Here is a 26,577-nt window from a genome sequence, read left to right as displayed (position 1 = left end):
CTGTAACATTTTATCATAACTCGCTGACTTCAGAAGAATCTTGTTTCTCAGCCTTCCTTTTTTCCACCTGCCTTAGGCATTAATATACAGTGGTGATGAAATAGGAGTGTTAAGTATTGGCTCCTTCATTCATATGTCACAATGTGACAACTTAATTAATGTAGCCCAGAGGTGAGAATTTGAGATCGTGGAAGCTTGTTGCTTTCTACATTTTCAGCTCAGCTTCAGTCTTGCAAAGTTTCATGTTCACATTAAGAGTTTCAATCTTTCTGGCAGGTGATCCGTTAAAAGTTTGCGAAAAATGTGCATCATTCTGTCTGTCACAGCAGGACTAGACTGAGGCGAACATGGTGTTTCAGTCTTGAGCATGTGAGCGGTTTGATAAAACTGAAAGGTCAGAGAAGAGAGGGAATGTGCGCGCACGCCAAGGCGTTGACAGCATAAAGATGAAGGGGGAAGGAAAGAGTGAGAGGACGCTGTCCAGCCTGATTGAGAAGATGACCCGGTTCACCCTGTAATCGCATACAGACCAAAATAACTACACAGTAGCAGGGATTTCACAAAAGAATCATTTTTACGGTCTAGCCCTCTTATTATTTGAATAATGGTCAGTTTGCATGTTTTATGTGCATGGATCAGAGTATGCAGAAATACAACTATTCTTTTTCTTCATTTACTGCTAGTCTGAAGTATTTATGTATATTCACTCATAGGCTACTGTATTAGCTGTACTTTCCGAGTAGTGGTTAGAACCCCCTTCCCCCTTAAGAATTGCCTTCATTCTTTGTGGCACAGATTCAAAAAGGGTGCTGGAAACATTCCTCATAGATTTTGGTCTATATTGACATGACAGCATCACACAAATCTTTTTTGGCTCACATCCATGATGTAAATCTCCTGTTCCACCACATCCCAAAGGTGCTCTGTTGGATTGAATCTGGTGACTGTGGAGGATTGCCAAGAAAATATCCCCTACACCACAACACCACCATCACGTGACCTGCGAATGGATCCATGATTTTTATGTTGTTTACCCTTCAAATGTGGCAGCAGAAATTGAAACTCATCAGACCAGGCAATGTTTTCCAATATTCTGTTGTCCACTGTTGGTGATCCTGTGTGGACTGTAGCCTCAGTTTCCTGTTATTAGCTGATAGGTGGTGTCGACTTCTGCAGCCCATCTGTTTCAGTGTTTGAGGTGTTGTGGATTCATTGATGCTGTTCTGCAAACCTTTATTTCATCAAAGAGACATTTTTACGCAGACAAATGCCGCTGACTGGTTATTTTTTTCCTCAACCCTTCTCTGTAAACACTAGAGATGGTTGTGTGGGAAAATCCCAGGAGATCAGCAGTTTCTAAAATGCTCAGAACGGCCGTCTGGCACCAACAACCATGCAATGAGCATTTGTCTCTATTCTGATGCTCAGTTTGAACTAGAGCAGGGCGATATGGCCAAAAATATTTATCACGATATATATTTGAAAATTTGCGATAACGATATAACTGACAATATAATTGATGGGAGACAAAATATAACTCCACAACTTTACTAGCGCAAAAAAAGCAGCTGTTTTTTATGTGCATTAAAGCTATATAAAAATTTAACAGTGCAAATGCAAATTTCTTGCTGAAAGTTTAATCCAAGGGCATTTCCAGTAGAAATGGGCAGATGTATCCTGAGCATAACCATGTATAATATCCACTGAAGTTAAAAAGAGGTGCTTTGCAACATTAAACTGCATTGTGCCAAATAAAAAAGTCAAATACGTATTTTTCGGACCATAAGGTGCATGGGATTATAAGGCACATTAAGCGAAACAAAGCAGTCAGATAAATCAAACTTTATTCAACTCATACTTCTTGCTTCCTCCACTTCTGTACCATTGATTCCTTAATGCTGTATTCTATCACAGCTGCTCTATTCCCATGTTGTTGCAGTATATTAATGACTAACCTTGTATTGTGGCTGGATTATCTCAGACTGAAGTTTGGTCCGTTTATAGCATGCTGCCATGCGATTGCATTTGTCTCTAACCATCAGGAACCCTCACGTTTATCGAGTGGAAAAGTGTTAGCATTCATCCTGCATCTTCACTGTTTTTACTATGCTAACATAGCTGTGTCGCTAGCGATCACGTAGCACATCATTATATACCAGCTAGCCCAACTTCAGTAACCCTACAAACGTCACTGCTGTTTAGTTTCCTGTCTTCATTTATGTTGGAAGTGATAGCAGAGCTGTACGTTTTAATTTTTTCAGAAATCTCTCAGTCAGAACATGCTATATCATGCTTAGGTAGCTAGTGAAACTAGCGAGCTAACTTCCTGCTAACTTCTAACTCCGTTAAATGTAATAAATTCTGTTTTCATGGATGCTTGGATGTTAAACTTAATTGTTACACCTGGTAAAGCAGCAGTGCTGATCATTTTATTAAAGGTGAAATCATTTAGACAGTTTTTAACTCTCAATATGCCACAGTTGTTCGTTTGACTTTGGGACCCGGCCGCTTGCATGTTCTACAAAAAAATGTCCTTTGGTGGGTATCTGACAGACAAACACCAAACCAGTTCAACATCACTGAAGTTGCACCATTTTTACAAATCAATTCTGGTTCATCCATTGCACTCAACGATCCGCTTCCCCCCTTCTCATTCTCCGTTGCCGCCATGCTTTTTGGAACAAAGGCACTGCGCATGCGCGTTTTACCCATATTCTATCGCGATATTTTATTTTCTTATCGTTGCCTAACATTATACCGGTATTACCGTGAAGGGTATAATATGGCCCAGCCCAAGTTTGAACTTCAGCAGGCTATCTTGACCATGTCTTTGTGCCTGAATGCTGTCATGTGATTGGCTGATCAGACATTTGTATTAAGCAGCTGAACCGTTGTACTTAATGAAATGGCAGGTGAGTGCACAATAGATTGTCTTATGACGGGTTCAGTAGCAGACTAATCTTGTGCCAAATTCAACAAAATGTTAATGTGTTAATCTACTAATTAATCTACTAAATTAAAAACAGTGATGAGCAAAACTAGTAAAATGGGACTAAGCCTAAGATTACTGACATCTGCAAGAAACCACAGACACTTTCTAACCCCCACCCCCCAAAAAAGTGGTCCTGCACCGGATTTCGTGCCAGTAGCTTTCCTGTCTGGGGCCTGGCATCAGGAAGTGGGGTGGCTTCTTAATCAAGCAGAGGTAAACATGCCCTCTGAGGAAAAAGCAGGGAACATTCCTCAGATAGTGAGGAGTACATGCCGGGGTGTTCAGCCTGCAAGAGAACAAGGTTACACACTTGCATTGGATTCAAAGATACAGGCACAGCTAAGATAAATAAAAGTTATCATTGCATTCTGCAGTTCTTTGATGTCAATGAAGAGAAGTTAAATGCAAAAGTAAGGCTTTAATTAGTTTTCTTTGAGTCTGCAAACTAAGATCCCCTTTAAACCTTATCATTGACGAAAGCCTTCAACAACACGCCAAAGCAGAAGCTTCAAAAGAGCCCTGTTACATCTAACTTGACATCGCACAAAGCTTTCTTTCTAAAGCAGACAAGTTAAACACTGCTGGTGTGACAAGCTGATCCCAATTCATTGCTGGCATTGATGTCATCTGCTGGCTACTGATAACTGCCCTGAATTTCACACAGATGGAGTAAAGTGTGTTTGCGCACGTCTTTCTCTCCGTGTGTGTACACACAACGGCATATGTGTGTGCTGTTTGCAAAAGGTGGGACACCCTCGGCTACACAGTAGTACAGTATGCAGAAGGTGGTAATGTGTTTGGGAGCGCAGGTGCACGGCAGAGAAAATGTGGGATGGGGAAGTGCTGAACAAGTACGGCGGGGAGAGGGGATCCTTGTAGGGCTGGGCGTTGCAGTAAGGACACTGCAGTAAATACTAGCACACGTGTGACGGAGGATCAGTGCAGCTCTTAAACCAATTTGTGCTGCACCTTCTGTCAAATATTTACCTTACTGAAATTATACTTTTAATTTTTCCTTTATATCCTCCCCTTCACCTGATGACTTTTTCTACTCCCTAATCTCTCATATTCAGAGGATGGGCGCAGTGTCCTGGTGCCTGAGGAGATGTCTTTGGGTCGGCTCCTACGGCGTGCCTCCTCCAAGGCCTCCGACCTCCTGACCTTTAACCCTGGGGCGGGGGGCTCATCGTTACGCTCGGGACTGGATGGCGAGATTATCTTCTCCAAAAATAATGTTTGCGTGCACCCCGCGGAGCCCCTGCCTGGCCTGGCTGAGCACCACCCAGGTTAGACTGAACCAAGTGTTTCTTCTTCTAAACTTTTCAACTTGACAAATACAACAGAAGAAAATACATAAATGTGCTGCAAGTAGCCAAGACAGTAATACAGTTGTTTATAGAGGTCATGATGAAAAAGTGAAAATGGCTGAGACACTTGTTAAGTGTTTTGTACCCTTTTAATTTGCTCAAGTCAGCTATTTGTCCCCAGCTGTTACTTAGACTTTTTTGCAGGGTATTACTGACTTTGCAGTGCATTTGTCTGTTTGATTGTGTTGTATTTGCAGCGCATGCATTACATTACATTGTGTTTTATCTATCTGTAGCTGGCATGGAAGTGCTTTTTACACCTCGGCGCTGGCAGCCACCACAACCGGAGGTGTTATACTTTGGGGGATGTGTGTTCATTCCAACTTGTGAATGTGATATCTCTTTGGCGGTTTGGCACAACTGGTCAAAGTGCAAAGACGGTCAATGTGACATGCCTCGTTCTTCAGAACATGTTATTTGAGAAACTCCAGGAGATTACACTACTGTGCAAAAGTCTTGATTTACCCTTCATTTCTTTTTATTTTGCTAAAAAATGGGAAATGGGTGCAGCAATTTACAGTATATATAAGGCAAACACAGCAGTTAAAAGTCAATATTTAGTGTCACGGCACAGCGTGAACTCTTAGCAATCTCTCTTGTAATTTCTTTAAGCAGTCTTCAGGAATAGCTCTCCAGGCTTCTTGAAGGATATTCAAAGCTCTTCTCTGAATGTTGGATGCCTTTTGTTCCTCTATCTGTCAAGATGATCCCACACTGAGGTCTGGGGTCTGGGTTGGCCAGTCCGTGGCTAATGTTCCACTCTGTGTTTTTTCTATCCCTGTAAGCTTTTAACGTATTGGCCGTGTATTTTGGGAACGCTGTCATACTGAAAAATAAAGCAGGTGCCACGTCAGACATCTTTCAGATACTTATGGTGGATGAAAATCTGAAGGTATTTTTCTGTACCTCAGTTTTGACAAAATCCCCAACACGGGCTGAAATGCAGCACCAAACCATGACAGTCTCCATCATATTTTACAGATGGGTCTAGACACTGTTATCCCTCTCTCCCGACCTCCTCCTTAGATATTGACAAGTTCTCAGCCTTCTTTTTCTTCTTAACAGCCACCCTGACAAAGCTTCTGTGAACAGTTCATTGATCAGCTGAATAGGATGTGACTTTCAGACACTCTCCAGCTATAAATTATAGCTGGAATTATACTAATTAATAAAAATTATAATAATTCACTAAAAGGACTAGATGTCCTTTTGCTGAATTATTATAATTATTATTTTTTTGTTAACGCCTGACACTTCTTCTCTTGTCTCTTCCTCAAATGTTTTCACCTCATGGCTCTGTAGAAATCACTTTGTTGGTGCAAACATTTCACACTCGTCCAACTGTCTTATCTTTGGCTACCTTTGGTTAGGTGCCGTTTTGTATGTTTGAGTAACTCCCAGGTCAGTGTTAAGTGGCTTAACCAACAAAAGTGTTCCCCTGGTATAATTGAAAATATATTCAGAAAGCCTGAAAAGCTACTGCTCAAGACCAGGATTGAAGTATGAACTCAACAGTCAAAGGTCAAGGTCACTTTGACCTAATAAAACGTGTTTGTGACCACAACTCAACAATCCACATGCCAGCGATGATAGAATTTCACACCAGTGTCAAATATGTAGAAATGATCTAGTGATAACCTTTGGATTTGAATAGATGGAATATAAATTTGCCTGTTTGGGGAAAGTGTTCAACTGTGAAGCAAGCGATGTCACACTCTTTTAGCTATCATGCATTTAGATATAGAAGAAACACAAGGGAATATAAAAAGACAAACATGAAAACCATAAAACGATAAATGAAGAAGAAAATGTGAGACGACGTTTTAAAAATATAAAAAGAGCAGTAAATTTAATTGAGTAAAAAGGCACTTGATTTAATATAAACCTATATAAACCTCACTGATACTGCTGCTAATCCAAAAGAGCACACTTTTGCTTTGAAATCAAGGTTAAAATAGCTAGAGTTATACTTCTAACCTCTATCTAAAAGGTAAGATTAAAGGGGCTCTAAACCATGTGACATTTATAGCTGTGTCCGATAAGCTGCTGTAAACTTCATTCAGGTTTTTATTGTACTGCCTCATAAATTCAAACAAGAGCTGTTCCTCTGTTTTATGAAGCCTTTGGTCGTTAGTTGAATTGCTTTACCTTTGTCTACTTGCCTTATTCATACATGTAAAGACCGTACACGGCTAGTGGAGTGGTTTTGAATACGTGTTGTCTTTTTTCCTGGCATATATGAGCAACACTTCCTCTGTCATCATCATCTCCCTGTTCTCGAGTTACGTGTTTGTTTTAAATTGGCTGCTATATATAAAATGCTTCACAAGCTCTTCTTACATTCCCAAATTACCTCCACCATAATTAGTCATAACACGATCAAGGTTTTGTTGCCCTCTGCAGGCTACCTCTGTGTCCATGTGGAGAAGGATGAGAGCCTGGGCACCACTCTTATCCTGACCTGGGTCCCCAACTCCCGCATCCAGAGGCAGGATGAAGAGGCGCTGCGATACATCACTCCGGAGAGCTCGCCTGTACGCAGGAACGCCCGCCGCAGAGGCAGACGGTACAAGAACGTGTTACTTAAAATGTGTCTCTGGGTTGTTTATGCGGTGCTGATATCTCGATCAGCACCACACAGTAGTGGGAAGCAGTTTTCAGTAAAGCATGAACTGAAATACTCTCAAGGAACTCAATTTATAAACATCCTTTCCAGACCTCACTCCCGTCCCCCAGCAGCCCAGGAGGAAGACGAGGATGAGGAGAGGAACATTACGAGCAGCACCTCCACAGAGAGCCACAGCCTGGTGGTCGAGGCTGGAGCCGATCCGTCCTCACACCAGCAGCAGCTCCCCTCAGGTGGGGAGGAAGGCGACGAGGGCTCCTGTGAGCTGTCTGATGAAGTGAGCCGGGACAGCACTATGGGTTCGGACTCGGACACCTTCTCCTCTCCCTTCTGCTTGTCCCCCGTTAGTGAGGCCCTCTGTGAAAGCAGTGGCTCCGTTTTCCTGGACAACGAGAGCAGGTCAGTGAGAGGATTGAAAGTCGCCTTATTAATAATAGAATAGAATAAATTTATTGCCCACATTAGTGGAAAATTTGGCTCACCAAGTCACAAATCAATTAATAATAAAAAGACTGACAATTATGAGCAAATGTTGCATTTGGCACAAATTATCTTTTATACAGCTTTTTAGTAGCTAGAGGCAACTTATAACCTTGTCCTGAATAAAGACAATAATCTTTATTATTAGTTATACATAGGAGAGTTTAAACTGTTTAATTTTGTATGTTTTTTTTCCCCTTCAAGGTTGAGTAAAAATAATAATTATTAAAAAATATTATTATTATTATTATTATTATTATTATTATTACGAAAACACACTAATTGGTCAGGTCACTTTTTTCCTTCTCATATATATATATATATATATATATTAGGGGTGCAGCGATACACAAAATTCACGGTTCGGTTCGGTTTGATACTTTGGTGATATGGTTCGATATTTTTTCGATACAAAAAAATGTTCATGCTTTTTTAATTTGTCATTTATTAAAAGTATAAATATATATTTTAACTCAAACGTTCAGTTTTTAAATTTAATGTTGCAGAAATCCCTCATCTTTGGAAAAGAGAGTTTATTACAGAGAAATGGCTCTTTCCAAAATAAAAGCTATACTATACGCTTCTTCTGGGCTATATTCTCAGCAGCATATTAAACATATCAGGTCCCCATAAGGAGAATCATGTGCTAACGGCTGTCTAAATGACGGAATAGATGAATGATGAAATAGTTCCAAAGGCCAGATCTGAATGAGGGTGGGGGAGGTTCAATTTCCCATGTTGCAACGAGCTTAGCTTCTGTCTTGCTAGCTTGTGCTGTGCTCAGTGGATCTGCGCTCGACAGTGCAGCCTAGGCGGAGTAGTCGAACGCAGATCCAGTGAGCTCTCAACACAGACAGCATCGTCAGAAGCAAAGTTGATAAAATAAATTTAAAAATTTGTATTGTTCGATACATATGCTTACCGAACTGAAAGCACTGTATCGAACGGTTCAATATTGATACGAGTATCGTTGCACCCCTAATGTGTGTGTGTATGTGTGTGTGTGTGTGTATATATATATATATATGTATGTATGTATGTATGTATGTATGTATGTATGTATGTATGTATATATATATATATATATATATATATATATATATGTGTGTATATATATATATATATATATATGTGTGTATATATATATATATATATATATATATATATATATATATATATGTGTGTATATATATATATATATATATGTATGTATATATATATATATATATATATATATATGTGTATGTTTTGTGTTTGTATTTGTTATCATAAAAATAAAGACACTGTGTGAAAACTACAGTAACTGACCCGTTGTTGTCCAGGTTCTCAAGTTTATTTAACAAACAAAGAAAGGTGAAGCTAAACCGTTTACACTTCTGTTTCATACAGCAGGGTTCATACACACATCTCTGTTGACTGGATAACACTTCTAACCAGTCATCAAACAGGAACTAACACATTCAAAGCCTGTTATGCGCAGTTTTAAGAAAATATAATCAAAAACTTTGGACAGCTTTTTTCAGACTGAGCCTGCCACGTGTTTAGGAACTAACTTATGGGAAGGGTTATTTTGGGTTATTTTTGCATACATTTAAAGATCATGGAAGTGTTGTGTGAGTAGATTGTGTTATAAATATTATGAGATTGTGTGTGTTTCTTTTAAAAGCGAATGAGGTTATATTAGTGGGCTGTTCCTACATTCCTCGAGGTATTCAGTGGTACTCCAAAGTAAATTTATAGTAAATATTTCATTCTATTTAATATCAGCTAAGTTGCTCCATAAAGTCAAAATTATTGATTTCTTTCCCTTTCTTGTTGTGGCTTCGAATAACATAATGTTAAATTTTCCCTTACTGTAATTTTTTGTGTTGTTTTTATTCACAAATTGTTTTTTTTAGTTGCCCTAAGCTACCAGAAGGTGGAGCCAAAAAGAAAAGAATTGATTGCATGTGATCTGGTTTACAGTTTGAAGCCACAAGGTGGCTCACTGCACTACAGCTAAATGTCCCGAGCGACCTGAAAGCAGGTAGATGACTTCAGCAGGAACCATGAAATGTTATCAGGCTTCACAATTTCAATTTTTATTTAAATTGGCCTTCGATCTAAATGCTGTGTAATGTCACAGAGGTCTTTAAATAAGTCTCCAAATCCTAAAAAAACAAACAAAAATAAAGCAAGCCAAACCACAATCCCTCCACACACTGTTCTGTAGTCAGGGGAGCCATCTGTACAGTAATTGCGTTGCTGTTCAGACCTCGCGGTCGTGTGATTTTATGATTCCCTTTGCGGATGTTTCCTCACGCAGCTATGTGGCCTGATATGTTGCCCAGAAATGTGTAAGCCTGTGTCAGTGTCCCCCCCCCCCCCCCCCCCCCACCGCCCCACCCCCACCAAAAAAGAAAAAAAAAGAGTGAGACAGTGTGACTTTAAGTGTTTTTAGCCACTTTTTCACATTCGCTGTAAGTGCAGTCAGTGTGTGACTTGGCATTGCTCTTTGCTTCACAGCTTCTAACCTTTACTCCGTCCCTCTCTTCATCCAAAACTCTCTGCCTCACTTGCTGTTGGTGTCTCTTCACAGCTCTCTGGCACTGTATCCATCTTTTCCTCTGCCTGTTATTTTTTTCCCCCCTCCTTCTTTTTCTTCTTCTTTTGGATTCTCCTCTGTTCTCCATATCTGTCAACTCCTCCCACTTTTCTCATTATTATTATTTCACATCTCTTCCTTTTGCATATTCTCGAGTTGTTGTATCGTTTGGTGTTGTCCACCTCTCAAATACTTCGGCCCACCACCACCACCCCCTTTCCCCTTCCCCTTCCTAAAGTCTGTGTGAAGCCCTTTGATTCTCAGTGCTCCCAGGGTTGTTGTGCTGGGCTGAATGTCAGCTCTCTGGATTAGAGGACTGAAGAGAGCAGAGCAGCAGCCAAAACCCTGGAACCCACTCAATCTCTCTTTCTCTCTCTCTTGCTTTAATTGACACTGTTAAGGGGCCAGGAACTGGAAACATGTCACTTGGAATCATTCAAAGAGAAAGCTCTGCGAATGAGAGTGAGAGCGGATGAAAAGGGGGGGCAGAAAGAGGAGAGCGGTGGGAGAGGGCAAAAAAGAGGGAGAGAGAGAAATCTGCAGCAATCTCTGTCGAGCTTCTTAACAAGTTTCTTTAAAGTTTAACATTAGTTTATGATGCTGTCAATGCGTACTGCCTTCTTGGGGCTGCACTTTGTGGAACGTTTAGTATATGATTATGTCTAAGAACAGTGGTTTTTTACTGTGACGCCTGAAAACGTTTGCAACCATTTGTTACGTATATTTGGTCTGGCAGTTGCGATCTTAGTTTTTCCTTGTTTTTCCAGTTTTCCATGTTTAAATATTTTTTCAACTACCTAATTGTTATGTAAGGGGGAAAAAAATCAGTAAACAGGATTTTTTTTTCAGCAGAAATATTTCTTTCTTCTTTATCTGTTGGTTTATAATCAAATTAAAGTACATTTAATATGGACAAAAGAGTGTCCAGAGTGCAGAAAGTGCCTTTGAGGGATTATTTCCGAAAAGGATAAGATGATGCTGGATGTTTTTTCTCCTTTTCTAAAACTTCAAATTGTACTGACCACTTTTCAGTGTGCGCCCACACCGCCCCCTTCATCTGAGCCCTCCCTTAAACTCCCTGTTCTCTCCAGGGATTAGCTAGAGGACCTGGGAGTCTCTGTAGGCCTGTTCACTGCGTGGTGGTTCTCAGGGTGACCTGGCAGCACTTTCCCCCGGAGTAAAGCCTTATGTGTGTGGAGGGAAGCATTACACAGGGCCTCAGGGCAGTTTGATCTCACCCTGGCCTGGTGGGACATGATGGTTACAGCAGTCTCACTCAAGCAAAACAGCTTGTTTATATAATGTACACTGTGCAGAATTCATGGCGTGACTGCTGCCTACTTTTGCTCCCTAATATAAATGAATAGAATCGAGCTCTAAACACTGACAGATGTTGTTAATCACTTCTTGAGTTTACGCTTGAACGCAGCACAGTGAATGACCCATGCTCAGATTTCAGAAATCAAGTGCTTTTTCACTCTGACCTTTGTTACTTTTTTTTTTTGTCTGTGTGGCGAAATATACAAAAAGATTTTAATGTATGAGTCTTAAGCATGCAGGAAAGAGAGAAGGAAATGTCAGCTGTAAATGGGCTTATGGGCCTTCACAGTCACTTAACAAAAAAAAAGGGGAAACACAGTTGTCCGTTAAAAGATCTCCTTCATTGCCTAACTCTCTTACCAGAACTCTCTGCGCCTCTCTCCCCGTCTCGTAGTCTTCCACAGTCTGGTTTGTGGCATGATACATGAGACAGAGAGCAGTAAATCACCAGATAACATAAGGAAACAGTGCAGCTTGGATTGATCAGCCTTGTTATTTTCCCATCTGCTAACAGGCAAATTATTAGCAAGACATGATTGATTCGGGGCGTAAAAGGCTCAGCCGGCCTCCCTCGTGATCAAAGAAGCCAACGTGTCAGCTGATGCGAGCAGAGTGGAAAAAATATATACATTTTTACAAATTGATATTCTTCTCTTACTAAATTTTGATCGTGAATGACCTCTTCTTGGCTGTATTGTTAAAAAATATATTTCTGATGCATATATATATATGTGTGTGTGTGTGTGTGTAGGATTTATAGCAAGTCATAATCAGGCAACTTAATTTACACGTGTGCTTCTCAAATGTCGCCGGGTTTAATGCATTTCTGTTTCTCAGCGTTAGCAGGTCTGGAGACGTGTTTGCGAGTGCATTTTGGTCATTAGCTATGGTCCATTCTTGAGCGTCTGTGTGTGTCTGTCTACATGAGTGTACGTTAGAGAGAACACGCCAGCCAGCGAGCAGTTTGGCTGGCGTGTGGTTTGCTGCGGTGCGCAGTGCGTGTTTGTGTTGGCCACGTACATATTTTGGCATTGTCGCATGCATGTTTCTCTGCACACACGTGTGATTATAATGTGTGTGTTCTTGTGTGTCTCCTCGTGCAGCAGAGGAGCCTTCAGCTCAGGTTTCAGTGCCGGGAACAACATGCTTGCCATGAGGGAATGACAGGGGAAATTGGACAGCGGACAGTGTGATTTGTGTGTGTGTGTGATTTGTGTGTGTACAGATTTCCTTGTGTGTTTGTGCATGTGTGTGTTTCTGTCCTCTGACGCCTCCATGCATTCCTCCTATTCTCAGCCTCTTGGTGAAAAACATATTGAGACATAAAACAACAGGGAAGAGCTGAGCCGAGGAGTGTCTCCACCAACGGCCTCTGACTTTGTGATATTCACTGTCAATGCTTCACGTTGAAAAACACAACTTTCTATCTGAATGTGAGGTTAAAGAAGCAAAGAGAGAGAAACTACATTTAAAGACTCCCTATTGTGATGTAAAGGGGAAAATACTTGAATTAAACAAACCCCCAAATTCTGATTCCAAAATCTTTTTTCTTTTTTTTTTTTAAATTTATTTGTTTTCCAGGGAGCTGTGCGAGGAATCCATGAACCACTCGGCCAGCTCTGCTTCAAGTTTGGACAGCCATGCCCCCTCTGAGAGCAGCAGCCAGTCGCAGGGCATGCGGTGGGAGGAGCAGCAGAAGCTCCTAGCTCTGGAGCAATTGTGTGGAGTTTTCAGGGTCGACCTGGGTCACATGAGGTCGTTGAGACTCTTCTTCAGGTCAGTCGGAGAGTGCAAAAGGTCGGAGAAAGGTCGCGAGGGGTCACTTTGCTGCGCTACTGCGTAATGTTTCACTCTCTCTCACAGGCTCTTTGTTCGCTGCGTGAGGTTCTTTATTACTACAGTAGTTATTGACTTTATCATTCACCATTGTGTTGTTGCAGTGACGAGGCCTGCACTAGTGGCCAGCTGGTGATAGCTAGCAGAGAAAGCCAATATAAGATCCTCCACTTTCATCATGCTGGCCTGGACAAGCTGGCTGAGGTGTTCCAGCAGTGGAAGTGCTGCAGAGAAACTCAGCTCAAAGACCAGGTCGGGTTACAGCCCAAATTCCCAGTTTGGCTTCTAGTTTTATTGGAAAAGGAAGCATTTTTTTTAACAGTTTTTATTCAGTTGTAATGTCCTCGCCAATGTGTTTCTCCCCTTTGGTCTCATTTAACATCAGGTGTCAGATGAGAAGTCTTGCATGCAGTTTTCCATCCAGAGGCCCACCCTGCCATCGGCCGAGACTCACCCAGAAGAGAGGCTTTATCGAAGGCTGGATGTCACCACTTGGCTACGTCACCTCAACCAGAACGGACAGGTGGAGGAGGAGTATAAGCTGCGCAAGGTATGTATGCAGGTGTGAACACAAGCAGGCTATTATAATTCTGAGGAATCAGTCAGAACGTAATCAATCAGCTAATATGTTAAGCTCAGTCATACCTATCCATACTGTAAGCATCACATTTTCTGGTAGCACATGCTTCGGAAAGTCATTTTGAAACTCAGCCCCACACTGAAGTTTCAGTTTGAATCAGCACTCCCAGGTTGTAAATGATGAGAGGATTGGTCTTGGCCACTGTCCCCCTGTGACTCATTTCAGTCTTCTTTGATTGACTCAGTTTAAACTTTACCATATTGTTGAAAATGACTCAGAGGCCGTTAGACTCAGACCAAAACATTTCCTCAGTAAATGCACAAGTGCAGGAATTGCAAAAGAGGACTGTTCTTGCTGGACCTGCTGACAAAGCAGTGTTTGTTTTTTTGTTCCCCCCCCCCCCCCCCCCCCTGCTGACAAAGCAGTGTTTGTTTTTTTGTTCCCCCCCCGTTAACATTACAGAAGTTTCAGTTTTGCAACATTTTGCAGCACTTGATAAACAAGCCTAGTGAGGTGATAGTTGCATTGCAGGCTGTGCCGCACTGTCTGCATGCCTTGTTTGCATAAAGTATGGTTTGCTCTCATAGTTATCAGTTTTGGCCCCTGCTTGCCCTTTGAACGCAGAGAACACACTCCCTCTGTGCTCACCTCTACACTCTTTTTACCAGGCCATCTTTTTCGGTGGTATCGACCCATCCATTCGTGGTGAGGTGTGGCCCTTCCTGCTGCACTACTACAGCTATGACTCCTCTTCCCAAGAAAGGGAAGATTGGAGACTGCAAAAGCGTAGCCAGTACCATGACATCCAGCAGAGGAGGTATGTTTGTGGAAGTACAGTGTTAACATCATGAAGTCTTTTTAAAAGTATTAAAAAAAAAGAAAAAGCTTGTATTGAGAGACATCTGTATGCTTCACTCTCTGAAACACAGATAAACTATCATGTGGCTGCAGTGTCTGCTGCCAAATGCTCAGTCAGTCAAACATTAAACCATATGTGAGCCTATTGTGGCTTTTCATCGCAGGCGCTCAGCAATCAATAGGCGCAATCAGGAAAGTGTTAAGGGGAGGTGCTGGGTGTGAAATAAAAGGTCTCTTGAGAAAAAAACATGTCAGCGCTTATCAGATCATACTGTCTTGTCGGATGGAAAAAATAAAACAAAAACAAAAAAACAGAACACAGCTTCGGTATGCACGGCCAACCACACGCACACGTCACACACACACGAGCACGTTCCCCAGTCTTCATTTGCCTCCAGCCTGCCATCAAAAAGGTTAAGTGTACACATATTTTCACACATTGTGCCCCTCTGTCTGTAATGAATATGATAATTGGACAGGTTTCATGTGTATGGCCTATTAACATTTTGAGTGCTTGAGAAGGTCTTATTGAAGTCAGGTAATTAGAGTCCTTGTTCTGACTGTGATGTGGATTCCTGTAAAGAGCCTTTGAGTAGAGCCAGCCTCCGGGGCCACTAGTTGATCATTAGGAGCAAAGAGACATGTCTGTTCATTCTGTGTCACCGTCAGATGTGATAACTACCTGGCCGTCAATGGAAATGGGGCAGCAATAACAAGTAAAGCAAAACTAACCAGACTGACACTAGATTATTGTGATTACTGTGTATGACTGTGTACGTGACAAATAAAATTTGAATTTGAATTTGAAATGTGAGCGCACAACAAGAAAATATGCGAAACTAACAGAGGAATGTGAACATACATTAAGCATACCAGTAGTTGTCCTTTTTCTTATCCCTATCATTTAAAAAACATTTCAAGCTGTTGTCATAATTTTTTTTGTTTGCAGCTTTTATTACATGATATATATTGAATAAGAAAATGTCCTCTGGCTAACTTGAAGATAAATTGTTTTATTTCATTTTTTTTTTAGAGCTTATAAGTATAAGTATACTATACTATAAATAAAAGTTATTTAAATTTTTTAAAGTGGTCTTGAGCAATAGCTCTCCAGGCTTTTCTGAAGACTTTTCAGAGGTTTTCTTTGGACATTTTTTGGACTTTTTGGCTGCTTTTTCAGTCATTTTCACTCTAGTCCTTCTACCTGATGATTTTTGTAGGAGATTTTTTGTTAAGCCACTGAACTCTGACTTCTGAACCATTCAAGGATTAAAAACGGGTGACTAACTCAAGGGATGAACCAGTTTAGGGTCTATACACACAGACAACTTGGCAAAGAACCAATTTTAAATTGTATCTGTAGGTTAGCTATTTTTAAATTAAGACTGCTCAACTTTTAAAAGAAAATGGAGCAGATCTGTCCTCAAATTACAAATAACAAAACAAAACAATAAAAACACATTTAAAAGATCTTACCTATACTGCTACAATGAGAAGCCTTTGGCCTTTAATCACAGTCTAGTTATTGGATACCAAATAATCCAGTTGATAAGGCTTCTGAGCTTTTATACTTACCATACATATGTCAAATTTAACTTGCTGCTTCTCACTTGTGGCATGACAGGAATCATGTCAATCGCATTTCTGGTCTAACCTGAATAATGTCCGGCAGATGATATCATCCGATTAGGTTTCTTTTTAAAGCAGATAAAGGTTTCATTGTTTTCAGTTCCTGCTTGAAGAACGTTTAAAAAAATATATCAATGCCATCAAGATTAAAATTAAAAATAGTTCATTATTGGTTTAAGAAAGTTGTTAAGAGCCAGGTTTTCTTGTAGTTTTTAAAGGGGTCTTGAGCAATAGTCTTTGGACATTTTTTTTTACTCATTCGTCCAGTCTTTGTATAGTATATGACCGCTTTCAGAGTAATGTTGTTTGTTGATTAAGCCACTTAACAAAGACCTGTGAAACATTGAAGCATATAAAAGAGACCTAATTCAGGGGATGAACCAGTCTACACATAAAAGACAACTTGGAAGAGAAGCAACATTAAATTGTATCTTTAGGCACTTTGTTACTTGCAGCCTGCCACAAAAAACACACAATTTATTTCTTTAGTTAAAATTTGAAAAATCTGAAGAGAGCGTTTGATCCACCATGAATTGCCACGTGGAAAGAGTCTCAAAGTCTCCACGACTGCATCCCACACACAGTGCGATGGGAGTTGGTCATGGATTGGCCTCCCCAGAGCCTGGAGGTCAACATTATTGAAGCAGTGTGGGATTATCTTAACAGAGAACAGAACAAAAGGCAACGAACATCCAAAGAAGAGCTTTGACTGTCCTTCAAGAAACCTGGAGAAGTGTTCCTGAAGACTACTTAAACACAATACACAAAAACGTGCCTAAGAGAGTTCAGGCTGTGCTCAATAAAGGTGGTCACACCAAATACTGACTTTCAAGGTTGTTAGACTCATGCAAACCAGAATTGTTTTTGCCTTATATCCTGTATTTCCATGTATGTTTGCACATTTTTCAATAAATTGCTGCACCTATGTCCCATCTTTGCAAAATATATAGAAACGAGGGATAGATTAAGACTTTTTTTCCCTCAAAAAAAGTCTCACCTCAGAAAAGTCACATAAAAATACAGATTTTTGCCTCATTCAATTATAACTATCTATGTTCTTATTGTCTAGGCTTATGAACTACAAAGTGATGAAAACAATTCAAATTTCAAGTCAAAGAGAAGTAGAAGGGTCCAAGGACACGAACACAACAAAAACTAAACAGTTGCGTGGCATTGCATCAGGTGTGCGCTCATTATTCCTGGTGGGGCTTCATGGAAAACAAACAGTGTTAATTAAATCCCCTCTGCTTGTTAGGACTTGAGTACATTAGTGCCACACTCAGAGTACATTGCTAATATAGTTGCTAACATCTACAGGGAAGGATAGGGTTTTATGGTTGTGGTATTATTCTCAGTGGAACACTTGATTGTAAAATACCCTGCCAGGCCCACTGTTTACACACCCCTGGATTTTTTGTTCATTTCTAGCTAAGTGTTAGTGTTACACCTGAGTCACATTTGCATCAACGATCACTTGATAACCCTTCATTTTGTGATTCTAATTACCAAGCATTTCCTAAGAGACTGTGCAGTGAAAAACTTTTTTTTTAACGCCACCGCTTTAACAGCTTTATTAACTGCTGCAACTTTAAGTTTGCCTTTTCTTTCGCTTAATATTTCTGTTGCTTTCTGGTGTTTATATGAATTTTTCTCAGGTTGTCCATGAGCCCGGAGGAGCACAGTGAGTTCTGGAGAAAGGTCCAGTTCACGGTGGATAAAGACGTGGTGAGAACGGACCGCAGCAACCACTTTTTTAGAGGCGAGAACAACCCGAATGTGGAGATCATGAGGTCAGACCACCATCTTTTTCTCATTTTTCCCATCCACTTTAAATTTCTATCTGTCACCTTCTCCCAGTCCAGCCTTATCGTTCCTCAGCCCAACGCACAGGCGTACCTATTCATTTCATATTCTGAACCCTGAGGGAACGGCAAATGAGTTTCATGCTTTATTGACTCTGACTAAGCCGTCTGAGCACTTTTGATGCATACTCAGAGCTAATAGCTTTCCAAATGAGGAGCAAGAGGATTTAAATAGCATATTAGTTTAGTGACTCTCATCAAGGCTCCTGGTATTTGTCCTGGCATTATGTCTCATATTGTATGTGAGCTGGGGTGATACCAGCACTGCACATGTCCAGATAGAGAGCACTCATCTCATAAGTTAGCTCACAGCTATTACTGATATGTCAAATAGACATTTGTCTGGATCATTTAGTCTAAGCAGAGAGACCGGCATCCTCATATTGCAGTCTCCGTCTCCACAAATTCAGTCTTTGTTTTTAATTTAGTGCTCAAACAACAGAAACTATCTTTAGCCTGTTTCCTTTGTTTATGCAGTACTTACTAAGGTCTGAAAACAGCAAAGGAAGTTTTCTCAAAATTGGTAACCATGCAAGAAAAAGGGAAAAAAAAACCTGAGAGTGTTTGGGTGGGACTATACATTTGGTTTGGCAGGACTGTGTAGAGGCTGTATTGGAGACTGTGAAAGGGGTTTATGTTTATGGTTCTACTGTGGCCACTTGCAGCGCTTTTTTTGAGATGCTGAGATGTTATGACACCACTAAGATGTTCGTGGTTGTTGTCGCCTCAGGCGGATTCTGCTCAACTATGCAGTGTTTAATCCTGACATGGGCTACTGCCAGGGCATGTCTGACCTGGTGGCCCCGCTGCTCACTGAGATCCAGGATGAAAGCGACACCTTCTGGTGCTTTGTCGGCCTCATGGAGAACACCATCTTCATCAGCTCCCCGCGGGACGAAGACATGGAGAGGCAGCTGGTAGGCAGTTTCTCTGTGCGTCTTTTGTGAGTTGTACGAATGTCTGAATTGATTCTGCAGAGACGCTTTACACCACAGCTTTCTGACACTTCAGCTTCAAGTTGTCTCTAACAATTTCTGTAACTTAGACATTTATATCTATTTTCTTGACCAGATGCAAGTGGCTAGATTAAGCTTTCTTTGTTCATTCTTTAAACAACTCTTTCAGTTTTCTGATGAATCACATTGTACAAAGCTACTTTGATCTACTCCCTTATTCATAAGTCATCACCACAGTTGTTGGTGCTGCATATTTGATGCCGAATGCCCTTCCTGATGCAATCCTCAAGGGATTTGTCTCTCCTCCTGGGATCTTTTTGCTTGTTAGGTGACTGTATAAATCATTACGCTATAGAGCCACTATGCAGTATAAAACTCTGACTCTGTGATGTCAGTGAGGGTAGATATCCCTAATATGGTCATCCCAGCCACACAGCTCCACAGCCTGCTGTTCAAACTTTGAGTTTATGAAGGGCAGCCAATCATAAAGTTGGCTTAAATAGAAGGAGAAATAAGCTTAAACAGCTCTATGATCCTGCTTCCAGATGTACCTGCGGGAGCTGCTGCGCCTCATGCTGCCACGTTTTCACCAGCACCTGACCAGGCTCGGGGAGGACGGCCTCCAACTCCTCTTCTGCCATCGCTGGATCCTGCTCTGCTTTAAGAGAGAGTTCCCCGACACCGAGGCCCTGCGCATGTGGGAGGCGTGCTGGGCACACTACCAGGTCAGGTCAAAGTCCGAACGGCTCCTTTGCATACACAAGTTTGAAAGAAAAACTTTGCATATACTACGCTGCATGTTACTCCTTTAATGCTTCCCACTGCAGGCTTCTGTAATCCTGCCTTTAAAACCTGTAATTGCTCTTCAAGGGGTTTAATGGTTTTGTTTATTTTTGGGTTTTGATTCCCAGAGATTACAGTGACCCCTAATAGCATATTAGCTTAAAAAACAAATTGTAAAAAGTAAAAATACTGTGTTTAAAAAAAAAAAAAAAGTCATTTGGCTTATCTTGAATCGATCTACCCAGTGCATATTTTCCCACCCTTTCTGTATTTTATCAGAGTTAGTCATGCCTGTGTAGTGCGTAGTGAGAAAGAGGTTAACACCTCTCCTCAAATATCAGCCTCACTGCTTCGTGCCATCTGCTCAAACTCTCTTCTAGATGTTCTGATCTGAAGCTACAGGTGGTGATAGAAGAGATATGAGAGTGAAACCTTGGTTTAGACAGTTGAGTGTCACATACCAGATGGGCTAAAAGCAAGAATTTCTGATTGATATCTGATTTTTCTGTGAAAGGGAAGAATCGTGTAATATTGGGTCACACAATATTTATCTCGACAGTTCTTGCTAAACGAAATGTTTGGGGTTAGTCCAAAAATAGATTTTTCATGAAAAATGTTTTGCTTTTCTTAAAGAATTTATTGCTTTCTTAATGATAAAAGGACAGGTAAAATGTAAAAGTCTGGCTATTCCACCAGGAGGTGAAAACAGACCTATAATAAAGGCATGGGGGAAGATATTTTAAAGTGTTATGGACAACTGAACAAATACTATTGCACATCAATAGCTCATTGTGTACAGTAGATTTAATAAAGGCCTTATTTAATTTCGTATTGAAAATCATGGTAATTTTTGGGCTTTTAATGATTTATTTGAACCTGCATCCACACAGGGTCAAACGTAAATATACACTCACTTAAATCTTTTAATAAATGGTCCTGAAGGTTCTACAGTGTCTTTGAACTTGCCAAATCATATCAACTTTTCATTAGTGATCATGATTGGCTACAGCTGGTAGTTTCTGGTAGACACCTCCCATTGGATTAACCAACGCTCAGAACAATGAGAAGGTTCGAGGAACTCAGTGATCATCTAGATTTACACAAGTTACAGACAGTTATACGTAAGGACAAGTTATTCTGATCTTACACCACTCTGGTGGCATATATTCCACAAAGTTGCTGGAATTAACCACTCAAATCAGCAGCTAGATGGTTGTAACTTGGATACAACTGGGTGTTTCAACAGGATAATTATCCCAAACACACAAGAAAACTGGTTTTTAAATGGATAAACCAGGCTAACATTAAGCTTCTGAAATGGCTTTCACAAAGCCTCGACCTCAACGCTATTAAAAATCTATTTACTATACTTAAAACTCTGGTCTATGCCAGTAAACCAAACAATTTAAACGAACTCTGCCAATTCTGCCGGGAAGGGGGTCAAATATCCAGCCATAATCATGCCAGAAAATTATGCCAGAAACTTGTTGATGGCTACCAAAAGCATCTGATAGAGTTGCAACTTGTTAACGGACATTTGAGCAAATATTAGTGAGCGTAGATGTATCCTTATCCTAGACGTGTCCTTAACGTTGTTCCTTATAACAAAGGCATGAATAAATGCAAAGCACTTACTGAAATTTAAATTTGCATTAGTAACATAACTGACTGTACACCACAGAAGCTGATAATATGCATATTTTCCTTCTACCTTTCACTTCTTTGCTGATCTCCTCCTCTTTAGACGGACTACTTCCACCTGTTCCTGTGTGTGGCCATCATTGTTCTCTACGGGGAGGATGTGACAGAGCAGCAGCTCGCTACTGACCAGATGTTGCTGCACTTCAGCAATCTCTCCATGCACATGAACGGAGAGCTGGTTCTGCGCAAGGTATCACAGTAAAACCTTTTTTTTTGGTTTTCATGCCTTTATGTTACCATTTCATCTCACTACTCCGCTTCCTTCATACCAAAAATAAAGGTTATCACGCAGCAATCTCCAAATATGAGAATAATCGGTTGTTTACGATCATCATAAGAATTCTTCGACAGACTGCTGCATTGCTACACATTTAAACCAAATCCAGTGCTGCTTGCATTAAGGCAGCCCTGCCCCAATGCTGCAGCAAAGCAACTGATGCACATTAAGTTGCCCACAGAGGCCTTGAGGTACTAAATGGGAGGCTGCCATGCCAAAGTGGAGGATTTATGATCTCCATCCCGGCTATTGTGTCCATGCCTGCTTCCTCATGTTTATGGATACTGTGTGTTACTACTGCAACCACAGGCAGCGAGTTCATGTTAGCATGCAGGTGGTGTAACTCCACAGCTTTGCTGCATGCGATGCGGACTTTGTAGCTTTAGGCAACATCACGCTTTCTGACCTTGAGAGTCTTTTGTTATCTTTTAGCCTGGAGTCGAGCCCATTGATTTATTTTGGTGTTTTAATGCGCTGTTTGATATCAGCATCGATCTGTGTTGCATTTATTGGCTCCGCATCGTGGCAAACTAGAACTCCTTTCCTCTCGTCCTGCTTTCCAGGCCCGCAGTCTACTCTACCAGTTCCGCCTGCTTCCCAGGATCCCGTGCAGCCTTCACGACCTCTGTAAACTGTGCGGCCCGGGGATGTGGGACAGCCGCTACATCCCCGCCGTGGAGTGTTCGGGTGAACATCCAGACTCGCAGAGCTGCCCCTATGGAGGCACCTCCACCCCCCAGCCCTCCTCACCCTCCCCGTCATCCACACCCTCACCGAACCTCACCCCGACACCTCCACCGGAGGGCAAGAGAGGCTCTAAAACTCGAGACATTTTCACCTTTCGGAAACAGACCTGAGGTGGAGGTTATGAGGTGCTTTTGCTTGTCACCGTGCAGCACCTGTCCCCTCCCCATCTCTCTCTTTCTCTGTGTCTCTCCATCGTCCATGCTTCTAGTTTTACACTCTTAAAAAGGATATTTTGCCACACATGGAGCAATGTAGAACACTGCCTTACCAGAATGTTGTTATTAACATTCATTTCACAAGACTCCGTGATGAGGATTCGCTGTTGGATAGATCAGAGGTCAAGAAGCTACTTTCCTCCAGGAGCAAAATGGACAATCACCAGCCTCTATGTTGGCTGGAGTTACTTTCAGGTTCTAGTCTGCCGCTGGCTTGGCTTTCTTCCAGGGGCTTCGTGGGTAGGGGGTCACATCAGGGTCCGAGGCAACTGGGCTGAATTCTTGCGGATGCTGACCCAGGGTCAAAACAAACTGGAGATTCATTCACAATAACTTGAACTTTACATTTTGAACACTGTTCCCATGTCCTGACAGTGGAATATTTGTCTGAGTATCAAGTTTATACATGCATATCTCAAGTCTGAGCAGGACATTTTTAACGTGAAACCTGATCCTTTGGTGTTAACAGAGAGGCGTTAACCTACATATGATGAATTTGAATGGATTAGCGGTCTAAGTTTTGTTTGATTTTTAAACAAAGTGAATGTTTTGCGTTTATATCAACAGTTACAAATATTTAGCAATATTATATCCTTGCATGAGCAGTTCTTTACATATAGAGGGCACAGCGTACAGTAATTGTTTTTAGAAAACACAGAGGTAAGAATGTGTTTACAGGACAAACACATCCTGAGGGCTTTCTTGTATTTCCTCATCAGATGATGGGAAAGAACCTTCTCGTAGTTTCTCCTGAGGAGCCGGAGAAAAACAACAACATTCTTCCTTCTGAGAAAGTCAGGCTGTCATGTTACCTGTTGAGTAATAGGATATTTATTTTTCTTCCCTTCCCGTTTTCACATTAGCATAAAAAAGCAAATGAAATGTATTTTCTGCTCGAGGTGTCGAATGGGTGTGACGCCAGAGAGAGCGCGGACGGCAGTTTTTATCCAGACAGGAAAAACTGATGACTTTCTCTCCTACTTGAAACTTCATCCTCGTCTGTGTTGAACCATGTTTAGACAGCCTTGTGAAAAATTATCAGCACAGTTTTTAGTCTGTTTTCCCCCCTTTCCTTCCAGAAGTCTTTCCACTTCACCTTAAAATGAATGACAACACTCAAGAATCAGTTCACATGAATGTATTTGTGTTTTTTTGTTTTGTTTTTTTGCTTCGTCTCACTCGACAACAGAAGTGTTAAAATCTTTGATATATGTATGTGTGCGTGCGTGTGTGTGTGTGTGTGTGTGTGTGTGGAAACTCGATTGGCCGCTAACATCTGGTGAGTCACAGAATGCCCTACGACCAGATTAGCAGCAGCCACCCTGCAGAAAAAAACCTGGTAGATAAATTAGAAAGACAAGCCAGCCGCTTTAGCAGTTAGGCTTTGAGGAGGGATGCGTGCTGATCTTAAATCAGACTTAAAGGCAATCTCCACTTGGAAAACGTCCCTGAGACATTTTGAGCAACAGGCCTCTAAGTGAAAACATCTTTAAATTGTTGCTAAAACGCAACATTAAGATCTTCAATCGGGCTTTCTCCACCGCCCCCACACCGCCGCACTTCCCCCTTCTTTCGGTTCTCTGCATCTCTCAGCAAGCAGCCTCAGTAAATGACATATTAGTTATCATGTGCAGCTGTTTGCTGGAGATGCCCGCAGAGTTTTAAAGATGGGGAGGCTGCGGCGAAGTGAGCAAAGTCAGAAAAACGGAAAAGCAACGGTCGGCGCGAATGTGTGTGAAAGGGAGCTCATGAATTGTATTAGCATTGAAATCACATTTGTTTACACGGACACTGCAAGTCACAAGCTTGATTAATGAACACTCCGATTTCCAGGGGTGGTTGTTGTGAGTTGTGGTCACGAATGTACAGCTGTTAAGCTCTATGATATGTTGATGCATTATTGTACACGTCACAGGGAAAAAAGAGCCTATTCTTATCATTGGTATCATTGAAAATGACTGAAATAAAATGACACTAATGCTTTCATGAAGCACTTCTGAAAGATTGTTGTTGTTTTGCTGATTAAATAATATTTCAGTTTATTTCATTTTGAGGATAAATTGTTTTGATCTGGTAGAAAATAAAGCAGAAATGGGGTTTACTGCACTAGAGCCAGCATTTTTCTGTATAAAGATTAAAAAAATACTAAAATTTAGTATTTTTTTTATCTAATAAATAAATGCAAGTATCAAGATTATGCCCAAATGAACCAAAAGAAAAAATACCTAATGTCTCAGCCATGTAGATATTATAGTGTATTATTACTAATACGACATATCCAGGCTACAATATTTTCTTTAAGTAGTCTTTAGGAAAAGTTCTCCAGGCTTCTTCATGGACATTCAGAGCTCTTCTTTGGATGTTGGCTGCCTTTTGTTCCATCCTCGGTCCAGATGATCCCTCACTCCCTCAGTAATTTTGAAGTCTGGACTGAATAAAAAACTGAACTGAACAGCTGTACTGAAAATGTTCAGTGATTTAATTGGTGAAAGGTATATTTTCTGTTTTGAGTTTTTCTATCAGGCATGTTTTTACTGGAGATCATTGCCATGAATCCAAATTTGGATTCAACACTGCATCAGACCGGTTGCCACTGATTTTTTTTTTAGTCTTGTGTAATTTGGGATACCTGAGCCTTTTTCCTCCCTCCTTCCACTAAGAATGACTTCTTGTCAGCCAACCTTCCAATGAGACCATTTCCGATGAATTTTGAGTGAAGAGCAGATGCATCTCTGAGGATTTTCTTTCTAAAGAACACTACTTTCAGTTATTGTTTACCTACTCTAGACTTGTTTCTGTCCTGCCCCTTCTTCATTTGTCCTCTTCACTCTTTTAAGGACACACTGCTCACCATGCTGAGCTATATCAAGCTTTAGGTTTGTAGCTCTTGGGAGTCGCCTTGTTGGTGCATAAAATATTATTTCATGCCAGTCAAACTGTGTTATCTTTGGCATTTCTTTGTGGATTCACTAAAGAAATGTGAACCAATCAATGTTTATGCAACAGGCAGTTAGTAACAAAGTGCCTAAAGATCCATTAAAATTGATTCTTTTCCAAGTTGTCTGTTATGTGTCGATGCAACACTGGTTCATTCCTTAAGTTAGGTGCCTTTTTATGCTTGAATTATTCATAATGTGTGTTAAGTTGTTGTAATGAATAAAAAAGAAGGAAAGAAAAATCTGAAAATGATCAGTATAAGGACTGGACTGAAAATGAGTGAAAAAAGCAGAAAACGTGAAACTTTTAAAGATCTCCAGAAATCTCTGGTTCTCCAGGATCTTGGAAGTAGCATATAAAGACACGAGGGAAGACTTAAGACTTTATCACAGTACTACACCTGTGTTATGTTTGGTTAGTCAGATTCTTCTTATTAATAATAGCAATAATGGTACCAAAACCTTTTAAAGCCAACAGTAAACCAATAACTTGAACAGCGTGTTTCCCAGAGTTCAACCCTAAACTGTCTAGCAAAGTCTTTTCAGCCTCTACCGTTTGCCGTGTGTGTGTGTGTGTGTGTGTGTGTGTGTGTGTGTGTGTGTGAGAGAGAGAGAGAATGAGAGTGAGTGATGGCTCAGGCATTTGACAGGAATCGAGTGACTATCACGGACAGCTATAGAGAGTATCAGATGCTGTCATTCCTTGGAAACGCTGGAGCAGACGGAGTGTTGTTTTTTTTGTGTGTGTGGAATGACTCAGAGCAGGTATTCTGGTTTAGCCACTCAGCAGTTCCAGGAAGACCAAATTTCAGACATATTTCTCTGGAA

General features: G+C 40.9%; 1 protein-coding gene across 3 annotated transcripts in view; it reads left to right on the top strand.

The window, feature by feature from the left end:
- Window positions 1–25,839, top strand: part of tbc1d16 (TBC1 domain family, member 16) — a 28,515-nt gene extending 2,676 nt beyond the window's left edge. For all 3 annotated transcript variants that reach the window (XM_086289145.1, XM_086289144.1, XM_086289143.1), the window contains exons 2-13: window positions 4,066–4,278; window positions 6,763–6,925; window positions 7,076–7,384; window positions 12,951–13,145; window positions 13,310–13,457; window positions 13,591–13,755; window positions 14,454–14,602; window positions 17,928–18,062; window positions 18,865–19,051; window positions 19,636–19,815; window positions 21,618–21,764; window positions 22,415–25,839. In XM_086289145.1, coding sequence (XP_086145271.1) covers window positions 4,098–4,278; window positions 6,763–6,925; window positions 7,076–7,384; window positions 12,951–13,145; window positions 13,310–13,457; window positions 13,591–13,755; window positions 14,454–14,602; window positions 17,928–18,062; window positions 18,865–19,051; window positions 19,636–19,815; window positions 21,618–21,764; window positions 22,415–22,708 — 2,253 coding nt within the window. In that variant the 5' untranslated portion in view covers window positions 4,066–4,097 and the 3' untranslated portion in view covers window positions 22,709–25,839. The remainder of the gene's footprint in view (window positions 1–4,065; window positions 4,279–6,762; window positions 6,926–7,075; window positions 7,385–12,950; window positions 13,146–13,309; window positions 13,458–13,590; window positions 13,756–14,453; window positions 14,603–17,927; window positions 18,063–18,864; window positions 19,052–19,635; window positions 19,816–21,617; window positions 21,765–22,414) is intronic.
- Window positions 25,840–26,577: the final 738 nt, after the last annotated feature.

Source organism: Aulonocara sp. 'chitande type north' Nkhata Bay, linkage group LG4 (assembly GCF_057382095.1).
Source record: "Aulonocara sp. 'chitande type north' Nkhata Bay isolate Kocher_YH1m ecotype deep benthic linkage group LG4, A_spYH_male_GT1.1, whole genome shotgun sequence".
NCBI classification, from domain to species: domain Eukaryota; kingdom Metazoa; phylum Chordata; class Actinopteri; order Cichliformes; family Cichlidae; genus Aulonocara; species Aulonocara sp. 'chitande type north' Nkhata Bay.
This window is presented reverse-complemented; position numbering and strand designations above follow the sequence as displayed.